Raw genomic sequence first — 20,811 nt, 5'->3', positions numbered from 1 at the left:
CAATCTTTTAGTGAAGCGTAAAATTTGTAAACTATTACGCTGGCCGCTAGTGTTTTCGAGGTTGAGCAAAATTTATACCAACAATGGAAATCCACCAACTCCCAAATGCTATCACAATCAGTTAATGAGGGATCAAACCCATGTTCTTGAATGAATATTCGACCATTCATTTGCAAGTAATATCGTTCAATTTTTCGGGTCGTCGAAATGGTTGGCGTCAAAATTCACCGACCCCTCTTGAGTATGTCTCACTTTGAAAGGTTCCATGTAACCGAATTTAATCAAGAAAAAATAAACGAATAATGCCCAAACACATAACAATGAATGAGATTGGAATGTCTAACCTTGAGTTATGAAGTTGTTCGTGTTAGGTTGCTTTCTAATGTGTTGTACCTACAAAAAGAGAAGATGGTAGAAGAAGTGTAAAGGCTCTAGGGATGTTAGGTCTTTTGAAAGTGATTGTTTAAGGTTGAAACCCTCTAATATATAAAGGAAACCCAACAAGTCGTGCATAGATACGGGCCAAAAATTGCAAAAAATTGATGTCGTGTCGGACATAAGGGTGTGTGTGTCGTGAAATGTAGCCCTAATATCCCATTTTTTTGTTCGAAGTGTTGTGTTGCGTCACGGGACTATGCGTGTCATGATACAAACTTGGAATATTAAAAAATTATGGTTCGACACGGCTTGGGATTTATTCAACAAACCTATCTCTCAACCTCGTTTAACCTAGATTCCTAGGGTCGTCAATCCTTAAGTTTAAGCACACATATATTTATACCAACTAATCATATGGGAAACCTTCATTCTTCCATTAATCACTCTCACGTCCGCTCGTTAATCTCCTTAAAGAACTTAGCCACCCATCGATTCAATAACCATCTTCACCATAATTAAATTAACCATGCAAGAACACAAATTAAATTAGAAGTACAAAAGATAGAAATTGGTCTGTTTGAGACTCTTGATGTACTCGGATCCGTGAAATCCTTTAACTATTATCGAGATATTGTCATTTACAAGAGAAACGTAAAGGAAAATTATGAAAATACTAAATAATGAATACCTGGACTTTAATCAAATCCAAGTCGAAGAATAAAAAAATAATTTTTTTAAAGAAAATAAAACTAAATTAAAATCCTAAATCTAATAATTAAACCCTAAAATGGCTTTGCCAAAAGCTCCCAAGCTTAACCTATGTTTAACTATATATAAACAAAGTTAGCAACCCAATTTAGGTAAAATACAAGCCTTAATCACACTCACTATGGGTTGTGTGCACGAAAACACCCTTAATTAATTTTTGCCTTCCCCCAAAATTGTGTCACAACACACAACTTTGAATCTTAATTCTTGAATTTGATCGGTTCTGTTGTGACCCCAGAAGCTTGTGTTGTAGCTCGTTTGATGTTTTTGATGCTTTTGGGCCTAAAAATAGGTGTCATGCACACTCAATGAAGCTCATTAAAACCACTTTAAGGCCAGTATTAGACCAATAGGTCAACTAACTAGAAAATATTGCAAAAAAATACTTATTTTGTAATAATTTAACTCTAAGCTAATAAAATTGAAAATGCAATAAAGATACTAAAATAGCTAGAAAACAAGCTCGTTAAGTGTCGAAAAGTACCTAAACTACCACTACGATTTGTGGCAGGTCACTTATCAACTTGGTAAACTAAGCCTTTGCAAATAAAACTAAATGAAAAATAACTGTATGAGTGTTGGGTCGTGGGTCTTCACAAGAGATCTTAAAGGGATTCCAGAGGTCACAGTATTCTCATTGTAAGATCATATACGAAAGCCTTTCCATAACCAAAAGAAAAACATAAGGCAATAATGGAACACCTTGGCGTAAGCCTTTCTGTTGGAAAAATCGATTAAGAAAACAATGTTTCTAACACAACGAAAGTTTAAAGTTTTTTCTAAAAACAAAGCTTTGTGATATTTATAATAATAAACCCTAGATTAAATCAGTACTTATGCTTTGAGCAACGTGGTCTAGGTCATTTCTTGGATTTCAACCAAAGGATCTTCTCCGTTATACTCGAAGTTTGACTTGCTTTAAGTGTAAGCACAAATTACACAAACCGAACGCACAGAATGGAAACCTTGATTAATTTTCAGTGGAAAAGGTTTTTTTCTTCTCTCTATAGAAAACATAAAACTTTGGAGTTTTGTAGAAAATATAATTTATTCTAGAAATAAGTTACCACTATTTGTTGACAGAGTAATGGCGCTTAATTGGTGTTTTTATTAGATCATCTCATAGTTCCTATGTATAGGAAAAAGTTACAAGAGTTTTACTTCAATAATGAGTATTTAAATAATAATATTTTAAGAGAAAAATATAGTTTCCTTGTTAGGAAAACTTAAGGGGCGGTGGCAACTCTTAGTGGGACTAGAGTTTGTCGCCTCTCTTGTATTGGGATGGGCTCTCAAGCTCGTCTCCTATACTAGGTTCAAATATATTTGGTATCTAAATTTTTAACCAACATATATACTTTAACCAACCCAATAAATATTTTTCTATTTTAAAAAATATTAATTAATTAATTAAATTAAATTAGTCAATTAAATTCTTTTCTCAAATCATTTCTAAGTTTGTTAAAGTCGTGACAATTTTACTGTACTAGAACCGATAAGAAAATATATTTAATTTTCCCATTCAATAAAACTACGATGACTTATTAATTTAATTTCTACTTTGGACTTCAATTATCCAATTAAATAATAATTCAAAGAAATTAATTTGACATCCAATCCATCTTTTGTACCATGAACGTTAAAAGTGAAGAAATTCATAAATGGATCCAAGATAAATTATACTTGGTTCTAGTCTAATGTATTGTCAATCTAGACAATCACGTATATGTTTCTATTTTCTGAGAGTCAACTGCTCTGATACTCAAGGTAAGATATCTCTCAATTTTGACTAACCCTATGAGTCAATTGCTCAGTTTTATTCCATAAACTACGAACACTTTAGATTACCTACTCATATAAGTTGTCTTCTCACGTCATAATCCTACAATATGATGCAACTTAATATTTGTTAAACCTTTAGGTAATCAATTAGCTAATATGCGTTCATTCATTTTTCTTTTCATACAAAAATCATTTGAGGAAAACCATACAAAGATATAATAAATTAATTATAGAATTTTATTTATATAATCAGTTTGAAAATTATAAGTAGAATGACGTAATCCTTACACTAAGGGCACAAAATCCTAATAAAAGAACCTGTTCATAAATAGGTTTGCAAGCTCATTTAAAAATGAATGGAGCCCCTCTTGGAGAGGAAAAATACCAATCTCTTGCATGGTCTCTTAAGGTCATCAAAAAGGCAAGACACTTCAATGCATTGAAGGTGCCTAGCATATTCATGTGGTTGTTGTAGTGTGCCAAATGCTCTTAAGGGTCATCTTAGGCAACATCAAAGTTGGAGACATGAACTCTCTTGCCACATTTAGAGCCAAAGTCTTATTGGAATAGTCTCATTCAAATTCAACGGACTTGGTATTGCAAAAAGCAATTCATTTTCTTTTTTGAGGGCTTGTATTTGATCTTAAGAAAAGTGAGCTAGTTATTAATTATCTTGCATTTGCAACTGATATGGTGGGTTCAACATTGGATTTCTATCAGACCTTAGTTTCCTCCACTTGTTAAGAAAAGATTGGGAGATTTCTTCTTTTTACCTCTGGTAGGATTTTACTTTTAAAGATTTTTGTTTTCCCTGAGCTCTTTAATGATCTTCTCGTTTCGCAAGTTTACTTCCTGCTGTTGTTGGTTGTTGTTGGTACGAAGTTGCTACATAGATATATGCTTTTCAAGAATTATCATTTTCTCTTGCACTTTCATAAACTGTTATGAGCTAAAGTTAAGGTTTTGCAAAGTCTATTCACCATGAGAGGTATAAGGTTGGCTTTGTTAATTTAGTAATTAACATAATATCTAGGTGGGGTATTGTGTATAGCTTACATAATGTGGATAATATAATCATACAGGTTATACGGATCGTAATGACGACTTGATTGTGTCTTCTATTGGGAGAATTGTTGTCATGCACTAGAGAACTGTTAATCTTAAGTTGTTTGGGGTTGCGGTTGAGCTTGGGGGGCTTGTTCTTGTTCATCTATATTTGCAAGGATTGTTCATTATGAAAATGTGAGTGAAAAAAGGATAGTGGACAGATTTGAAAAGATATTAACCCTAAGGGGGTGAAGAGCCATGAAGAGAAGAGAAGGTGGTTGAGATATTGTTGAATTGGAGAGAAAGCTGTTAAAGAATAAGGAAGAAGAAGAAGAAGACTCCCTACTATGGAGCCAAGAGATGTATATATAAAGTTTACTCTTCTATGCTACATGTCCTCCTCTAATAGACATGCTTGTCATTCAATCATTCCTTGTTAGGTCGCCACTGTCTCATTTGTGTGGTTGTGTTATTAGGGTGGTTAAGTGGCATATCCTTGGTCCCAGACGAAGCATGCATGATGCAAGATAAATCACTGGCAAAGCATGGTAGCAACAATATATTTAATTGAGTATGTTTAACATACCTAAACATGACATTTTTCTCATTGAAAATTTTAATAAAAAAATCCTTAAATCTAATTTTCAAAAAGCAAAATCATAGTAATTAATCAAATATATATCTAAACTAATATTATATTTGTAATTGTAAATATATTATATTTGTGATAGTAAAACTCTAAAAGAAATATAATCAGATATAAATACTATAATTTCGTTATACATACTACCCAACCGCTTATCACCATTAGAGATCTTCACTTATTTGTCATTAGCCTATCATGTAATTTCATGTGAACTGTTACATTGAATTTTTAAGCTCTTTATATTTATATTGATAGCATAAGCCCTGTGGAACGATACATATATGAAATTTTCCTTCTTCCAATTATTTATTTTTAACTAATTTTATTTTAATTCCAAAATCAATCAAAACCCTTAGGATATGTTTGGTTCAGTGTATTACCTAATACAATACAGGCCGAATACGCGCGTATTACATGACGCCTCTAATCCGGCGTTTGGTTCGCTGTAATAGGCATTACGGGCGTAAACCAATCCCGACCTAATCCCCTTTTTTGCTGCTTTTGTAATCCCTTCCCAAATCCCTGTAATACCTATTACGTCCGCCTTCCGTCCCCTGCTCTCTGTTTTACCCTCCCTCCCTACCCGACCCTCTCCTATTCTGTCCTCAAAATTTCTCCTTCCATCTCCCACCGTTTTTGTTTATTATTCTGGCTCAGTTCGATGCCGCCGGGAAAGAAGTCCCTGATTTCGAATACACTCCGCGAAGCATTGCTCATTTGTACAATCTGGCTACCGTCTCGCAGGCAAAGACTCAAGCTGCCAACATTGTTGCCAACGATTTTCGCCAGAAAGCCGCCGAATACCGTTCTCAAGGTCCTAATTTGTTTTTTTTCTTTCTAAATTGAATTGAAATTCTCAAATTCAAACAATTTCATCTTGTTCTTCCTAAAATTGAAATCTCTTATAGCTGCACGAATTAGAGAGATATTGGAGAATGTAGGATTAGCGCAGGAGAGTTTGCCGTCAAATGTGGTTGCATCGGCGCAAGTTCTGGCAAACGTTGCTAATTTGTTGAATATTCGAGACACCGAACTTAGTAGGTGGGTTGCTTTCAATTTACAATTTTGAAAACTTCCGTAATTCATGTTGATTTCCATGTATTATATTTGGAACCTAACGAGGAAGAAAAACAAAATGGATCTAGTTTTCTTGTAGCAATGGGTGATATTTCTTTGAGAAAGACTGGGGTAGATGAGAAGAGGGCTAAAGTGCACAAAGAGTCTAAAACTCTTCTTGAGTATACTCGAAAAGCAATAGCTAGGTTAACCTATTTGAAAAGGTAAAGAATTTGTACGTTTACCACCCTAAATTTAGCCCTTCGTTTGAGTCTATTTGATGGTTATTGAGAAGAAATTGATATTTTCATATAGGACATTAGCACAACTAGAAGATGATGTGGCTCCATGTGATGCTCAAATGGAAAATTGGAAGACGAACTTGGGTGTTATGGCGTCAAAGGAGCGACAGTACATGCAACAGTATAACAACTATAGGGTATCCTTTGTATTTTTATTTTCAGGGATGCATTAAGATGCAAAACTAGTTACAGAAATTTAAGTTGTTGGTTCTTCTAAGATGAACATGCTATTTATCAGTTAAAAGGGACAAAAATGGGTGGAAAGAGAAGCTGCCTTTGCCGTAAGTGGATGAAATTTAACTGGATATGCATGGTTTGATTTGAGTGGTAGGGTTAAAGTTTATCAACCATATAGACAGGACATTCAATGTATAAAATGACTTTTTATTACTATTCGAAATTATAAATAAAATGGATTGAACATGAGACTTAGAACTTCATATATAGGCAGAGTTGGAATAGAATTATTGTACGGATTCTGTTTTAAAGCTGAAAAATCATTAGCTGAGGTACTAGTTCATAGTCTTGGACAATTTATCATTAGATCATTTTAGTAGAAGAATCATTTTCCTTGGTGAATATTGCACTTTTGCATATATTGGAATTTAAATAATAAAGTACTGCATATAAAGCTACAAGGATGTAGCTATTCTTGTTTTCTCACTCATTGTTAATTTATCAAGATTTTGGCTATCTAATTATCACCTATATGTTGCTTGCATGAATTCTTTCTGCGTTTCATTTATGCTTAATCTTGTTTGACAGGCATTACTGAATCGTGTGGGCTACACACCTGAAATTAATCATGGGGTGTTGGTTGAAATGGCCGAACACAGGAAGGACTTAGATAAGAAGACCAAACCCATCTTAGATACTTTGAGGAGCTACCAGGACCTACCTCCGGTAATATGTTATCATGGTTGGCATTGGAGCACTATTGTGCTTTGGTGTTAATGTTTTCTATATACATATCAAAATTTCTTCTCCATTATACTTGGTCTTTATTTCCTATATCAGACTCTTTGGTAATGGATCCTCTTGTCTGTTCATCGCCCATCATGTCTTCATGTAAAGCTACAAGAGTAAAATAGTAATTGTAAATATATGAGGTTTCTATGGATCTTTGTAGTGCTTATGCATGCACGTTGTAATGTTATCGTCTTAAGCTCCTGCTCTTTCCCCTTTGTCATCAACTTTTGCAAATTTTTATTATCAAGAATTTTATGAAATTATATATTATTATTAAATTATATGTAATAATTATTATTTTAAATTATACAAATTCATAAACTATAATCATATTAGTTATAATAATTTTAAATTTTATTAAATCATATATTTAATTAAATCATATTAGTTATAATCATATATTATGATTTGAGTAAATTCATATAAGAATATTAATTATTAAGAATTTTATTAAATTATATATTTTAATTATATTATATTTAATAATAATTATGTTATTTTATATTTTACAGTATCATATATTATGGTTTGAGTAAATTCATATAAGAATATTAATTATTAAGAATTTTATTAAATTATATATTTTAATTAAAATATATTTAATAATAATTATGTTTAAATATGATTAAATTATTTATTATTGATATTAATCTTATTAAAATTTAAATAAAATAATTTACCAAAACAAATTTCTGCTAATTATTAAGAATTTTATTAAATTATATATTTTAATTAAAATATATTAAATAATAATTATGTTTAAATATGATTAAATTATTTATTTTTGATAATAAATAATCTTATTAAAATTTAAATAACAATAACAATAATCATTTACCAAAACAAATTTATGCTAAGGGTATTCTGGTCATTTTAGTTTTCTCCATTATGCTATTACACCTCTATTACATTCAACCAAACACAGTTTTACTATTACGCCTCTATTCCATTACATTCAACCAAACAGTTGATTTGCTATTACACCTCTATTCCATTACACCTCTAATCCAATCCAATACACCTCTAATCCAATACAGCGAACCAAACGTGGTCTTACTCTAGATAAAATTAAAGCATTCTCAACTAAAACATTTGTAATTTGATGTGATCGTATTCAAAACAATAATGATTGAAGTAAATAGTCAAACCCATCTCGACAAGATTGTGGGCTGTTACTGAGCACATTTCCAACTGTTGCAAAGTATCTGAAGTACAAGATAGGCAGGGCGGCGCTTTGCCCCTCCAAAAATATAAAATAATGTTTAATACATATAAAAGCTATTATATTTATAAAAATTTCATTTTAACCAAGTTTATAATTTTCCTCATTTTTCTGCAGCTTCTTAATCACACAGCATCTCCTTCGATTACAACACGGTAAGGATTCCTTTTAATTATTCAAATAAGAAAGAAAATCTATCCATGATTCTATATGACATAATATATTAAAATTACTTTTCTCTTTATATTTCTTAGGGTAATCTATAAAAATAGTTATTTTTGTTTGTCTCAAGTTATATTTTAGTTATTTATGTTTAAAATATTACGTTTTAGTCACTTATGTTATTATTTTGTTACGAAGTGATCACTCTACCGTTAAGTTCCGTTATTTCTCTAACGGTAATCGTAGGTGGCAGTACAACTAGATTTTAGGTGCTAACTTAGATTTCTAAATGGGATGAAAATAAATTTTTAATTAAAAAATTTAATTAATTAAAATTTTCAAACCTAAATCTTCTATCTCTTATTTTTTTCAATGAGTTTTTTTTTTCATTTGACTAGAAAAACTATTATTAATATCAAAATAATTGAAATCAACAATAAGAAAGAATAATCTAGAATACCCACAAAGAAATTGTGAACATACAAGTTGATTCAAATCAGAAAATATTTGATTGAAAAACCAATTATTCAAGAACTATGAAAGAACTAGAAAATATAATAATTAGGAACAAGAACAGTAAAAGTAACCGCCTTTTTGTGAAAATTTTAAAATTAGCTTGAATGAAACATGTTTCTGGTTGCATTTTATGGGATGTCTATTGATGCAAAATAAAATACATGTTTACAAACAATTTCAAAAAGTAGAAGAAAATATCACAAATTTTAATTTAAAGTTTTCATTAAACAATAAAAAATCTAATCTTTTGTTTTTTAGTATTGAATAAAAAAGATAGAGGAATGCAAAAAAGACATACCTGAACCTTCCATTGAATCCATCTTTATGAAGCAGTCAATTTGATTTCAACTATTTTGATCTTAATAATAGTTTTTCCAGTCAAATGAGAAAAACAAATCATTGAAAAAAGGAACAGATGGAAGAAAAATTAAAAAGAGGATATAAACAATTTTTTTAGTTATGGTTTAGGTTTAAAAATTTTAATTAATTAAATTTTTTGATTAAAAATTTATTTTTATCCCATTTAGAAATTCAAGTTGGCACTTAAAATCTAGTTAGACTGCCACTTACGATTACCGTTAGAAAGATAACAGAACTTAATGGTAGAGTGATCATTTCGTAACAAAATAATAACATAAGTGATTAAAGCGTAACATTTTAAACATAAATAACTAAAATATAACCTGAGACAAACAAAAGTGACTATTTTTGTAGATTACCCTATTTCTTACTCAACCGGCTTTTGTGATAATAGTATAAGTATAGCGGTGCAAATGTAATTAATTATGTGGCTGACGATACATTAGCAGATATTTGTAACGGGTGGAATGTATAACTGAACCATAATAAAGATGCCAAACTGTAATTCTGTTCTTTAGTATACGTACCAGACCAGAGTTAGCATTAGCCTAAAGTTTAGAGGATAAATGTGACATTAACCTAAAAAAGCAAAGAGGTTTTCACCCTAAGATTCGGGTTATATTTGCCAAACCCTCCTCATCTTTTAATTTGTTTAAATTTATACCATTACATAGCTCTATATCAGGGTGGCTCTTATCATATCGATAATGGTTATATCGATAATGGTTGTATCAAACGGTGTATATTATTTTAGTGTACCAATTAATTTTAATTTCATTCTGATCAAGATTTTCGATGTATTTTGGCCTTCTATATATTTATACTTATTTCAATCAATACTAACTTAAACTGGTGCGTGACAAGATTAGTACAAAATTTTTATATTTTGAACCTATTTTTTATTTTTTTTATCTTAAATCATTTTAAAAACTACATTAAAACTTGAAATTATTAAGTTAATTACTAAACTACGTTATCTAACTTAATTAATAATTTTAAAAACTTATATTTGTATATAAATATGTATAATATAAGTTATACAAATGTAATTAAATTATTTTTGCACATATATATAAAATAATTTATTAAGAAACTAAAAATTAAACAATAAATATATATATATGTGAAAATAAAAATATCAATAAACTCAAAATGATACATTAAAATAAGACACTGATACATTAAAAACAACCTCGGTTTACATATAAACTTGAAGTGAAATCGGTAATTTAGGCCTGGTTAGGTGTAAGATTCAAGGATTGGCATTCATTTGGAATTTTCCTCAAGACAGGCAAACAATTAAACCATGATGAGTAAATCCCAATCTCAAAGAACAAACAGCGAAGTAAAAATAATTCTACAGAAAATCCAGATAGATCAGCACGACATTTGATGATCTTTCAAATTTAATATAAATGAATCCTTTCATACTTCCATTTCACAACCAAAAGAAGTACAGGAAAAAGATAAAAATGGTTTATCTTTAAAAGCTTAGGAAAATGTTAGTCATGGCATGTTATACAGAAGATAGCTGAATAAAGAAACATCTAATGGCTAATGTAATGACCTGCCTAAGGTCACCATGTATCTGGTTGAGAGATGCATTCAGGCCATTGGTTGCATACATTTCTGAAAAACATATTTTCTTTAACGTCACTCGCAGATATTTGCTATATTAAAGCTATAGAAAGACTGTCAAAAATACGAAGTTATAAATAATGGTAAAAGTACATTTATGTTAAAGTGAATACGTAAGTGGCTCTTTCTTTTTACCATGCAAGAAGTCAAGATTCATGTGACCACTGGTCACTTTTCACACACCAAAAGCAGAGAGATAGAGGATTTTTTTTTTTTTTTGACAAAAAGATAGCAGCAAAACACATGCATTGACTATATCTCTTTTTAAAACACCGAGATTTTATGAGCTAGAAAAATCTGTTGGCAGAAGGGAAAATTTATAAAACTTTATTCCGATGCTGAATGCCTACATGCAAACTAAGCTCTGATTTTTATTTGGCATTGTTCTTGAATCTATTTGTGGAACCCCTAGAATTGATGCATTTATACAATGATTGCAATATACAATACGATAACATAGAAAAAAAAATGAATGAATCTAAAGTGTAGGAAATATCAAGAGTTATAGGAGCTCTCACCCCTAGCCTCAAAGGCTCAGGCATAGATTAGCATCCCTTCATATCTCTCGGCTAACCTATCCTGCATCAGAAAGCAAGCCCTTTGTTTAGGGAAATAAACAAAGCATATGTTTACGCAAGTATTGGACCCACTGCTGAAAAGACCCTGGACCCAAGACTTCTCATGTTTCGGTACATTCAATACGACATAACATGTAAAATGGACATGTCATCAGAATCCCTTTCATAAGTTTGGTTTCAACTTTCAAGTTCTTAGTTTGTGGTATTAGGGGATGTGATAAAAATCAGGAAAAATGATTTGGTCTTAATAACCTTTCTAGCATGTGATCACCTAATTCCATGTTCCAATTTTCTATCTATTTCATCCAATCAGAATAGAATTCCATGTCATGACAAATGGTGATAGTCGTTAGATAAACATAGATCTCCTACTAGGGTATTTGATTTAGCATCAATTTCATCTACTTCAAAAAAAAATCCACTTACCTTCATGTAATCCTCGATGCGTGCCACAACACAAGATAGTTTGCAACCACCAAGTGTCTCACGTTAATTTCAGAAAAATCACCTTAAAACTTAATGGGGTTCAAATTCTCAATGGAAATATTAACCACCATTCAACCTATATATACTAATCCATGCTTCTACAAACAGATTCTCATTACTGCAACATAGACTTCTTCTCTTAAAGGCGTTTAATCTTGTTTCCTTACCTTATTCCTAGGTTCTAGTCAACTTCAACCATTCCTCCTCTCACCCTACATCTAGTAACTATGTGCAGCCAGCATTACTTTGTTTCCCTATTATGCACCATGACATTTACAACTTGTGGTAGAAAGGATATACTTGTATTCCTGGACGAGAAAACATAGCAAACCACTCACCTGATCCAACTAATGGACTCATTCCAACATCAGTAGTCAAAATCCTCTGCTTCAACTTCCTCATTTTCAATTTCAGCATTGGTATAGGTGAGTGCGCGCTGTAGTTTCTTCGGACAAAATACCTCAACCTCAGCCATATATATGGCAGTAACAGGGCGGTGATCAGAAAGTTTTTGCTCAGTTCTCCTATAACTTAGTTGCCTCATTCCTTTACCACGTGAAAGGATGCGGTCACACCTGAAAGATGAGGTGCATTAAGAAAAAAAGAACAAAAGAAATTCATCAGACAAAAAGAAACAACAAAGGATGGATCATAGATCTTATAATTGTCTTTAAGCATACCATGCAGGAATTCGTCTCCCAATCTTGGGATCTTCTCCATAGTACTTCTTTGAATTTAACTCATATTTGTATGTTGGAGCAAAATTTAAAGCACCCTCAGACCATCCATCAAATGCACGACCTTTTCGCAGTTCTCGTACAAGCTGTCATGATAATATATTTAATAGCTACACTAGCATCCTATCAACCTCCTTCAAAAGTTCATACTAAATAAGAAAACTGCAATGACCTAGACTTTGCGTAGGACAAGTAAACTACCTGGTCTCTCTCAATCAATTTGGACCACTCCCTCTTGGAGATGAAATCTCGTGCTTTATCATATGACAGGTTGAGTCGGTAATTTAAATCACCAAACCAAATTATTTTTCTGCTTGAAATGAAAAGGCGTCTCTGTTATATAATTAGGCAAATGATAGATGAGTAATATAAGTGTACACATCCAAAGAATGGTTTTCTGATTCCTGACCAAGCATAACATCTCATTAAATAAAGAAAAAAATAAGCATAAAATATATCTTTTCTTGGGAGGTACATTTAAATTAAGAATTTCTCCTAAGATTCTGCTTATAGGCACTAAGATCCAAATTAATCCTTGGGCAAGGGGCCCAATTATCAAACATGAATAATTTTTTCAGGGGTTAATATGCCACAAAGACTACATGTTCCAAGCACACAACATCTAAAATGATGGATGAGTAAACAACCACAAATTCACACAGCAAGTAGATATTAAAGCATACTCACTCATGATCATGAATGCTTTTGGGAAGTCCAATTGCAGAACGAGAATGAAAATGAGTTCGTCTAAGTATTTCATGCACATCAGAATTTCTTTTCAGTTCGTCTCCATCTTTTTCACCTGATGTCAGGTGGGTGCATATAAAACAAAAAAGTGTTTGATATATGGACATGCTGACTGATATAGATCCCTGGGGGAAAAAAAGGCCATGATATTAGATGAAGACGGCAGAATTGAATGACAACATGATCAACAGCTTCAAATTTTGACGAAGAATGTAGTAGTATGGTTCTAATAAATTGCTTCAATAATTACCACCGATAAGCAGAATTTACAAAACATGGAAGCAAAAAATCAGTGAGATGTTGTAGATGCATGGTTTGGACTTACTGTAACCATAACATCTTATTCTTTGGAACTTTCTTTCAGTTCTTGTAGGGTGAAAGTACCTACCAGTTCTCTCAAATTGGTTACTCTATTAAATAGATCAATTTAATCTTATACTAGTAAAAAGAATAAAATAAGCCTAAATTTTAACCGAGTTAACATTACTATTTAAAAAATGACAAGAAATGGATTTTTCATTGGTAGTTCAACTCCAAATTAAAATTTTCATTTGCAAACCATAAAAGCTTTAAAAATATCAACTTTGTTGAACAATAAATGATATTTTTTAAACAGTAAATGTTAACTTCATTAAAATCTAATCTTATTTTGTTCTTTTTAATAAAGCAAGGACTAAATTGATTCATTTAATAGTAAAGGGACTAATTTGAACAGGTCCCCATAATACAGAGACTTGCTAGTTTCTTTCACCATTCTTGCATGTATCACACTATCACTGAACATGTAACTAGGTCGGTAAAGACTAGACATTCGATTGGAGTAACCCTGGGTTCAGTAGCAGAAATCTTGCATTGCTATCAGCTCTTTCCAATGTCATAGATCATTTAGGTTTTGTAGGCTTCAATCTGAGATTGTTTAACCGTGGGTTCTTGCATTGACCCCTGTGGAGTATCAAAGTACCTACCATGACGAGTCATTTGCTGACACATGGGATTACCTAAATCACTAGCGAAAAAGGGCAGATGTAGCAACCCTATCTTATACTTCATTCCTTATCACTAAAAATGATTCATCACCAACTCACTGGCTACATGATCTTCCATACTCCCTCAAGGTTCATGTCTCAATCACCTACTTTCAAGTGTCCATGCTTCTAATGTGCCTTAATCTTCTTCTATGCTACGTTCCTCACTCCAGTGCAAAGGCTGTCCTGTATATCCAGTTGTAGCGTTACCTCATCCCTGACAATAGCCCCAATCAGTGAGTGGCCCTTGGGCAGTAGGGATTCATTCTCAAGGCACCAAGGCCACTTACTGAATCGACCCTATAAGAACTCCCTAAAATTATGAATAAGTGTGGTCTGATCTTCCTTAAAATATATATTAAATTACTAAATCCCTCGTACTTATCTCTGCTAGTTAGATCATTTAAAAAAATCTGAAAAAAAAAGCACAGCATTCTTACCCCAATAACAAAATCTACATTAACTTGCAAAGAAATAAAATTATGCTGTTAAACACTACAAATCACATTTTCTAGATGCCATGCACTGAAAAATACCTACACCAATTACCAGCATCAAGAAATAAGAATTAGTCTTCACAAGTCAGGCTCAAAGTTATAGTTGAGTTTAGTGACATTTGACTTTTGATGCTAAGGGGGAACAATACTTGAGGTAAAAAAGTAATCAATTATTTAAAAAGAAGTGCATCTGGCCAAGTTATAATCCTCGGATTCTAAGTGTTATGATTCAGTTTATGGCACACCCCAACTTAGCTACAGAGAGCCTAAATATTGAAGTGTATAATCTAAAAAATTACGTGGACTACAGCATCACAATATACAAACTAAACTGTTCCATGAGGTGCTAACATGACCCAGAAAAAAGCAAACATTCAATTTAAGACAAAAAAGAAAATTCCAAAAACAAGCATTACTGGTAGGACCATACCTTGTTACCAATGTAGCCCATTACACCAACACCAACAGTAGACACCTTCAAATTCTGAATATGCTTGCGCAAACTCCTACGGACCCAAATAGTGAGGAAAATTCCCACCATTTGCTTGCTAACTATTCTTACATATGAAGATCTTCTTTTCCGCTTCATGAGGGATTCAAGGTCAAGGTCTGCAAGCAAAGCTATTCCTGATGCCATGTCATTTATGGACTTGAAGGAACTATATGTTCGAAAAGACTTGGTTGCTTTAAAAGATTTGACTGATTTGAAAGAAGCTGGTCTGTCCAAAACATGCTGAGATAGCAAATTTAGTGGAGGTTCTGGCCAGCTCAAACCAATCCTTTCAGTCCCACTAAGAATTCTGGTTAATTTTCCATTTTGTTGAATCCCACTAAGCATTCTAGTAAATTTTGCATTTTGTTGACTGACTGGGGCTTCTACATTTTCAGCATAACCCTCCATCCGCAAGCAATTCAGTCTATCTAACTTCTTTGGAGAAGAAAATTGCCTTTGTAAATCCTGCTCCGCCGGCACATCAAGTTTAGAACCATCATTACACTCTGAAACCCCAGAATTAGTGAACAATGTTTTACTTTCAGCTGCATTATTGAATTCATCAAAACCAAGGGGTTCTTCATCCAATGGATAAATTTCTTCACCAATATCACTATCACTTTCAAGACTTATCTCCTCATCTAAATTCCGGACATCATCAGAGGGCTCAAACTTTGATGGAGATGGGGGATCACTATAGCATTTTACTTTGGTAGCTGCAGGTCGAATTCTATTGAGTGCTTCACGAATGATGTTTTCCCACTTTGGAACTGGGCGGCTATCTTCAGCACCAAATATATTCCCAGCATTTAATGGTACTATCTCCTGAAAACTGTAAAAATAAAGCAATTATCATATTTTAAGATGAACATAACAAAAAATCAAAGATAGGAATAACTGCTCAAAGTAAGATACACCAAATTCTGAGTTGACATGAACAAATTACAGGGATTTTCAGGTCAAGCTGATACAAACATCATGAAAGTTACCTAAAAACATTTCCATGAAAACATTGCCTGCCTGTGGTTACAACACAATAAGGAAAGAAAACCAGCTTCAAGTGTACAACCAGAAAATGGAGAAAGTTTAAAATGCATCTCAGGAAAATACTTACCCTAACACATAGATGTCAGCAGGCTCATGGATATCTATCCAGTCATCAATATCTAGGTCGTCAGGTGGAACTTACCACCAACATTCCAGGTACCAACGCATATTCTGTTAATTGGATAGGACAAAATACAAGGTTTCAGAAGCAACCCTTACAACAACCAAACTCCTTTGAGTTACAAAAATAACACAACACGTTTAAGATTTATGCGTGAAATCAACAAGGGAGAGGCAATGCACCTTATTTCCTTTGAGTCTATGTATTGTGCCCTAAAAGTCTCTGACTTTCGTCTCCTTCTCCTTATCCTTGTAATATTATCTGAACTCAAACAGAGGGAAAAGAGAACTTGAGTATGCAAGGAGTAAAGAAATCAAGAGAGCAGTTCATCCCACTCCCTGGATTGGAGATTCGTAAAGCCTCAAAAGATTACATTATAACATTCCAACATTAAGTCTTTGGTTGCAGGGAAATTTGATTAAAACTGAACAAGAGGTTAAAAAGTTCCCTCCTAAAAATTGTACGGATAAATAATAGTACCTGACTAATTAGTTTCACAGCATTTGAAAGGCAATTTGGTTGTAAATAATAAAGTCATGAGGTAAAACTTAAATACTTCTAGTCTTAAAACACTGGCTTAGTCAGATGCTATCGATAATTCCATTTTTATGTGGCCCTCATGTGTCCTTTTAAGTATTGTTAGAAGTGCACATCCCTATAGATAGCAACAAATTGGAAGGAAAAGCAAGAAGATTAATAAATAAATAAAATAAATTCTCCACCATCAATAACAAACCGTCATTAAAAAACTCTTATCATGTTGATCAATTCTCTCCCAGCCAAATAAAAATAAATAAATAAAAACTTCCTTCATACATGATTCCATCCTTTGATGCGCATTTACTTCGACTACATTATAGTATTTAATTTTACAGTTATTGTTATTTTTATACTATTATTATTATTATTTTTATACTAACCGCAATAATCACACCGTCCATTTAAAAGAGCCCACTGGCTGCACATAAAAACAATGAAAGAGGCTGGACTCGTGGGCCTGGGCATGGTTGCATTATCTTCTCTCAATTCTAATTAAACTGAATAAGCTTTGTACTAAATCATCAACCATCTTATGTTGAAAAGAAACGTCAAACCCAATATCAGAACCATTTCAGTTCGGCTCCTTCACAGACCAGCTGGTAATAAAACTGAATTTTGAATTTCTACGACCCAAATTTTCGGACTAGACGGTCCACAAGTCTCGAGCGTCAATAAAATAGAAGATAACTTGGACCCAATGATATAGCAAAATGAGAACTTCGACGTTAGTAATGGATCAAAATCATTACCATTTAGATCAGACGGAGGCTCCTCCTCTCTGCTCTCTTTAAACCTTGATACTCTTCCATGGCTACATTCAAAGAATTCTGCAAAACCCAATTCACATTTAGCCTCAACCAAAAGGTATTCCCACAACCAAAAACGAGTCCTCAAAAACAACTCCACAACACATAAAAACCGCAAAAAAATCCCATATTTCCTTACAGTGGCGGAGCCAGAGAAGTTGGCAGGGCCTAAAATGGACAATTTTCCATTTAATAACTTTATAATTTATAAAATTTTAAATTAATAATATTAAAATTACACTTTAACCAAAAATATAAAATTTTAATTTAATATTTTTTAAAATTATAAAATGTAGAGTATTAAAATGGTGCTATCTTTAAAATATACAATTTAATTTCAGCTAAAAAAAATTCTGCCTCGCACACTGTTTCCTTATTTAAAAAAAACTGTGGAAAATCCAAATTTTGAAGAAAACGATGAAAGTTACCTTCGGTTTCAGAATCAGAACCAACGTCATCTTCTTCTTCAGTATCAGCGCTGTAATCGGAGCCTCTGGGAGTGATGTTGAGCAATTTCCGCATGAAAGCACTAGGCCAAAAGTGCTGTATGCAGAAGCAACCAAAACAGCAGATTTCAGCCCAACTTCTCTGTAAATCCTCTCTTAGATATCCCATATTTAAAAAAACAAAGCCTAAGATAAAGAAAAAAAATACCTCTGAATGGTGTTTTGAACCTTGTCTCATGGCTGTGTATCCAAAAAAAAAAGTAGAGAAATGAAGAAAGAAGAAGATGAACCAAAAAAAAACCCAACAACAATGGAAGCCAAAGTCAATTGGAAATAGAAAGAGGGAAAATAAATGAAAAGCAGTAGGGAAAGGTCAGCAGTAACTACCTTCGGTGGGAAAATAAAAGTAGTGAGCTGGCCGGCTTTCAACCGATTATTACTACTAAAACTTTAGGTGTCAAATCTGTCAAAATTTCAAATTCTCTCAATCCAATTGGATTGGTTTTAAGCTTATACCAAAAAAAAATTTAATTAGCAAATGAATGTTTCTGGAATCATCTGCGGTTATAGTGTACCGACAAACTACTCTCCTTTTTTTTTTGTATCGAATGACAAAATACTTCGATAATATGTACTTCTTATCCTTTCCTGTTATAAAACAGGTATATTTTTTGTTTAATAAAAATAATTTTAAGTGTCAAAGAAAATTAAATATATAATATCAATTTTTACTGATTCAATTCCATTTGATTTTCAAAATTAAGAATAAAAAAATCAGTTTTAAGTAAACATGTCATAGTGGAGATGTCAATAATGCTCAACTATCGATCTATTTCCTTTTTTTTTCTTTTAACACTTAATTTTTTTTCAAAATAATCTCTTTTTTTTCCAACACATAATAAAAAAATATTATGAATTTGAATTTTGTAGTAATAAAAAAAATTATGAATTAGAATTTTGTAGTCTTTGATTCGTGACGGTGTAAACTAATATTGTGGTTGTGGAATCGGTCAGTTTGATCGATTTAATTTTTTTTTTTAAATTGAAAATCGACTTAATTAATCTCTCTTGAAAATTAATCAACAGTATAGCCGTCTCCTACATGAGTATCTTTTCCTCCATTTATATATGTATATATACATTTGAAATACAATGTTAGATTTCATTTGCAGAAGAACAAGCAGTGTGTGACTGCTAAGTAATGAGTGAATCAAATGTTAAGAAAAATGAAAATAAAGAATCGAAGAGATTCATACCTGTTTTGCTTGATGACTGAATCAACTTTGCTTCTGTAGAAGAAACAGAAAAGGAAAAACTGAAATTTCCGAGAAAATGAAACTTGATCTGCTTAGCACTTGCTCCTTAAAAGAGGCAAGTTTGAAGTTTCCTTAAGTTTCAGGGAAAAGGGGAAAATATTGGATTTTTTTTTTTTTTTGCCTTTTTCTCTGCAGCCAGAAGCAGAGCGTTTTACTTTCTCTTCGTATTTGGTTTATTCAAAGAGGAAATTTGTTTGGTTCTCCTTTGGCAGATCTGTCATTTATGCATGTTGCAACACTTAGTAGCGGCCGTAAGTAAGCTGAACTCCATTCAAATTTTTTTTTATATCCGTATTTATTTTTTTATAAATAAAAAATAAAAATTTCTTCTTATAAAAATAAGATATAATAAATAATTAATATAATTTAAAATTAATTAGTAATAATATATACAATATGTAGAATATTAAAATAAAAAATTATATTAAATAATGAGTAAAATAAAATTTAAATACATAAATATATCAAATTAAAAATATGAAATACACTATAATTATTTATCACGATATTATCATCAATCTTGATTTTATATCGAATTAACTTGTGACATCAACTCAATCAATAACATTGTCAATATATACATAAAAATATACAAATAAAAGAAAAAAGAACTCATTACAAATTTGATCTTATAATTAAGTTAAAATTAAAATATTTAGCATATATTTACATAAAAATATTAAAAACCTAAAATAAAATAAAAAGATAAAAACAAAATATAATTATTATTAACAATAATTTTATAAAAATAAAATAACAATTAATGGTGCATTATAATAATGGCAAGATTAAAGTCTTGAAAACTTTTAAAATATTAAATTTGATTCTTGTTCTATATATATATATATATATATATATATATTATATGTAAATTTTTAATTTATATTTCACGTATTTATAAATTAAAAAATTATAGTAATTTTTTATCAAAGGTTTGAATAGTTTCTGATTAAAAAAAATTTAAAGATATTTACTTGATATATTAATAGTGGAGTTTTTTATTTTTTTGTTTTATCTAATTAAATATATAAAAAATTAATAAATGTTATAATTAAAATTTGCCTTTGGTTGTATGAAAATTAAACACAAAAAATGAAAAACATAAAACAACATTAATTTATAATTT

At 31.6% G+C, this 20,811-nt stretch overlaps 1 protein-coding gene, 1 long non-coding RNA gene and 1 pseudogene across 2 annotated transcripts; 2 read left to right on the top strand and 1 right to left on the bottom strand.

The window, feature by feature from the left end:
• Positions 1–5,149: 5,149 nt before the first annotated feature.
• Positions 5,150–6,167, top strand: LOC107951609 (AUGMIN subunit 1; the record flags this gene model as incomplete). Its single annotated transcript, XM_041090770.1, has 4 exons — positions 5,150–5,435; positions 5,530–5,662; positions 5,767–5,901; positions 5,993–6,167. Coding segments are annotated over 4 exons (714 nt in total), but the record flags the coding sequence as incomplete, so codon positions are not given.
• Positions 6,168–6,195: 28 nt separating this feature from the next.
• Positions 6,196–6,827, top strand: LOC121203370 (uncharacterized). Its single transcript, XR_005911899.1, has 2 exons — positions 6,196–6,260; positions 6,745–6,827. It is a non-coding gene; the product is annotated as an uncharacterized lncRNA (long non-coding RNA).
• A 4,248-nt stretch (positions 6,828–11,075) lies between these two features.
• On the bottom strand, positions 11,076–19,890 carry LOC107952306 (type IV inositol polyphosphate 5-phosphatase 3-like; annotated as a pseudogene).
• Positions 19,891–20,811: the final 921 nt, after the last annotated feature.

The sequence above is a fragment of the Gossypium hirsutum genome, chromosome A02 (assembly GCF_007990345.1).
Source record: "Gossypium hirsutum isolate 1008001.06 chromosome A02, Gossypium_hirsutum_v2.1, whole genome shotgun sequence".
Lineage (NCBI taxonomy): Eukaryota > Viridiplantae > Streptophyta > Magnoliopsida > Malvales > Malvaceae > Gossypium > Gossypium hirsutum.
This window is presented reverse-complemented; position numbering and strand designations above follow the sequence as displayed.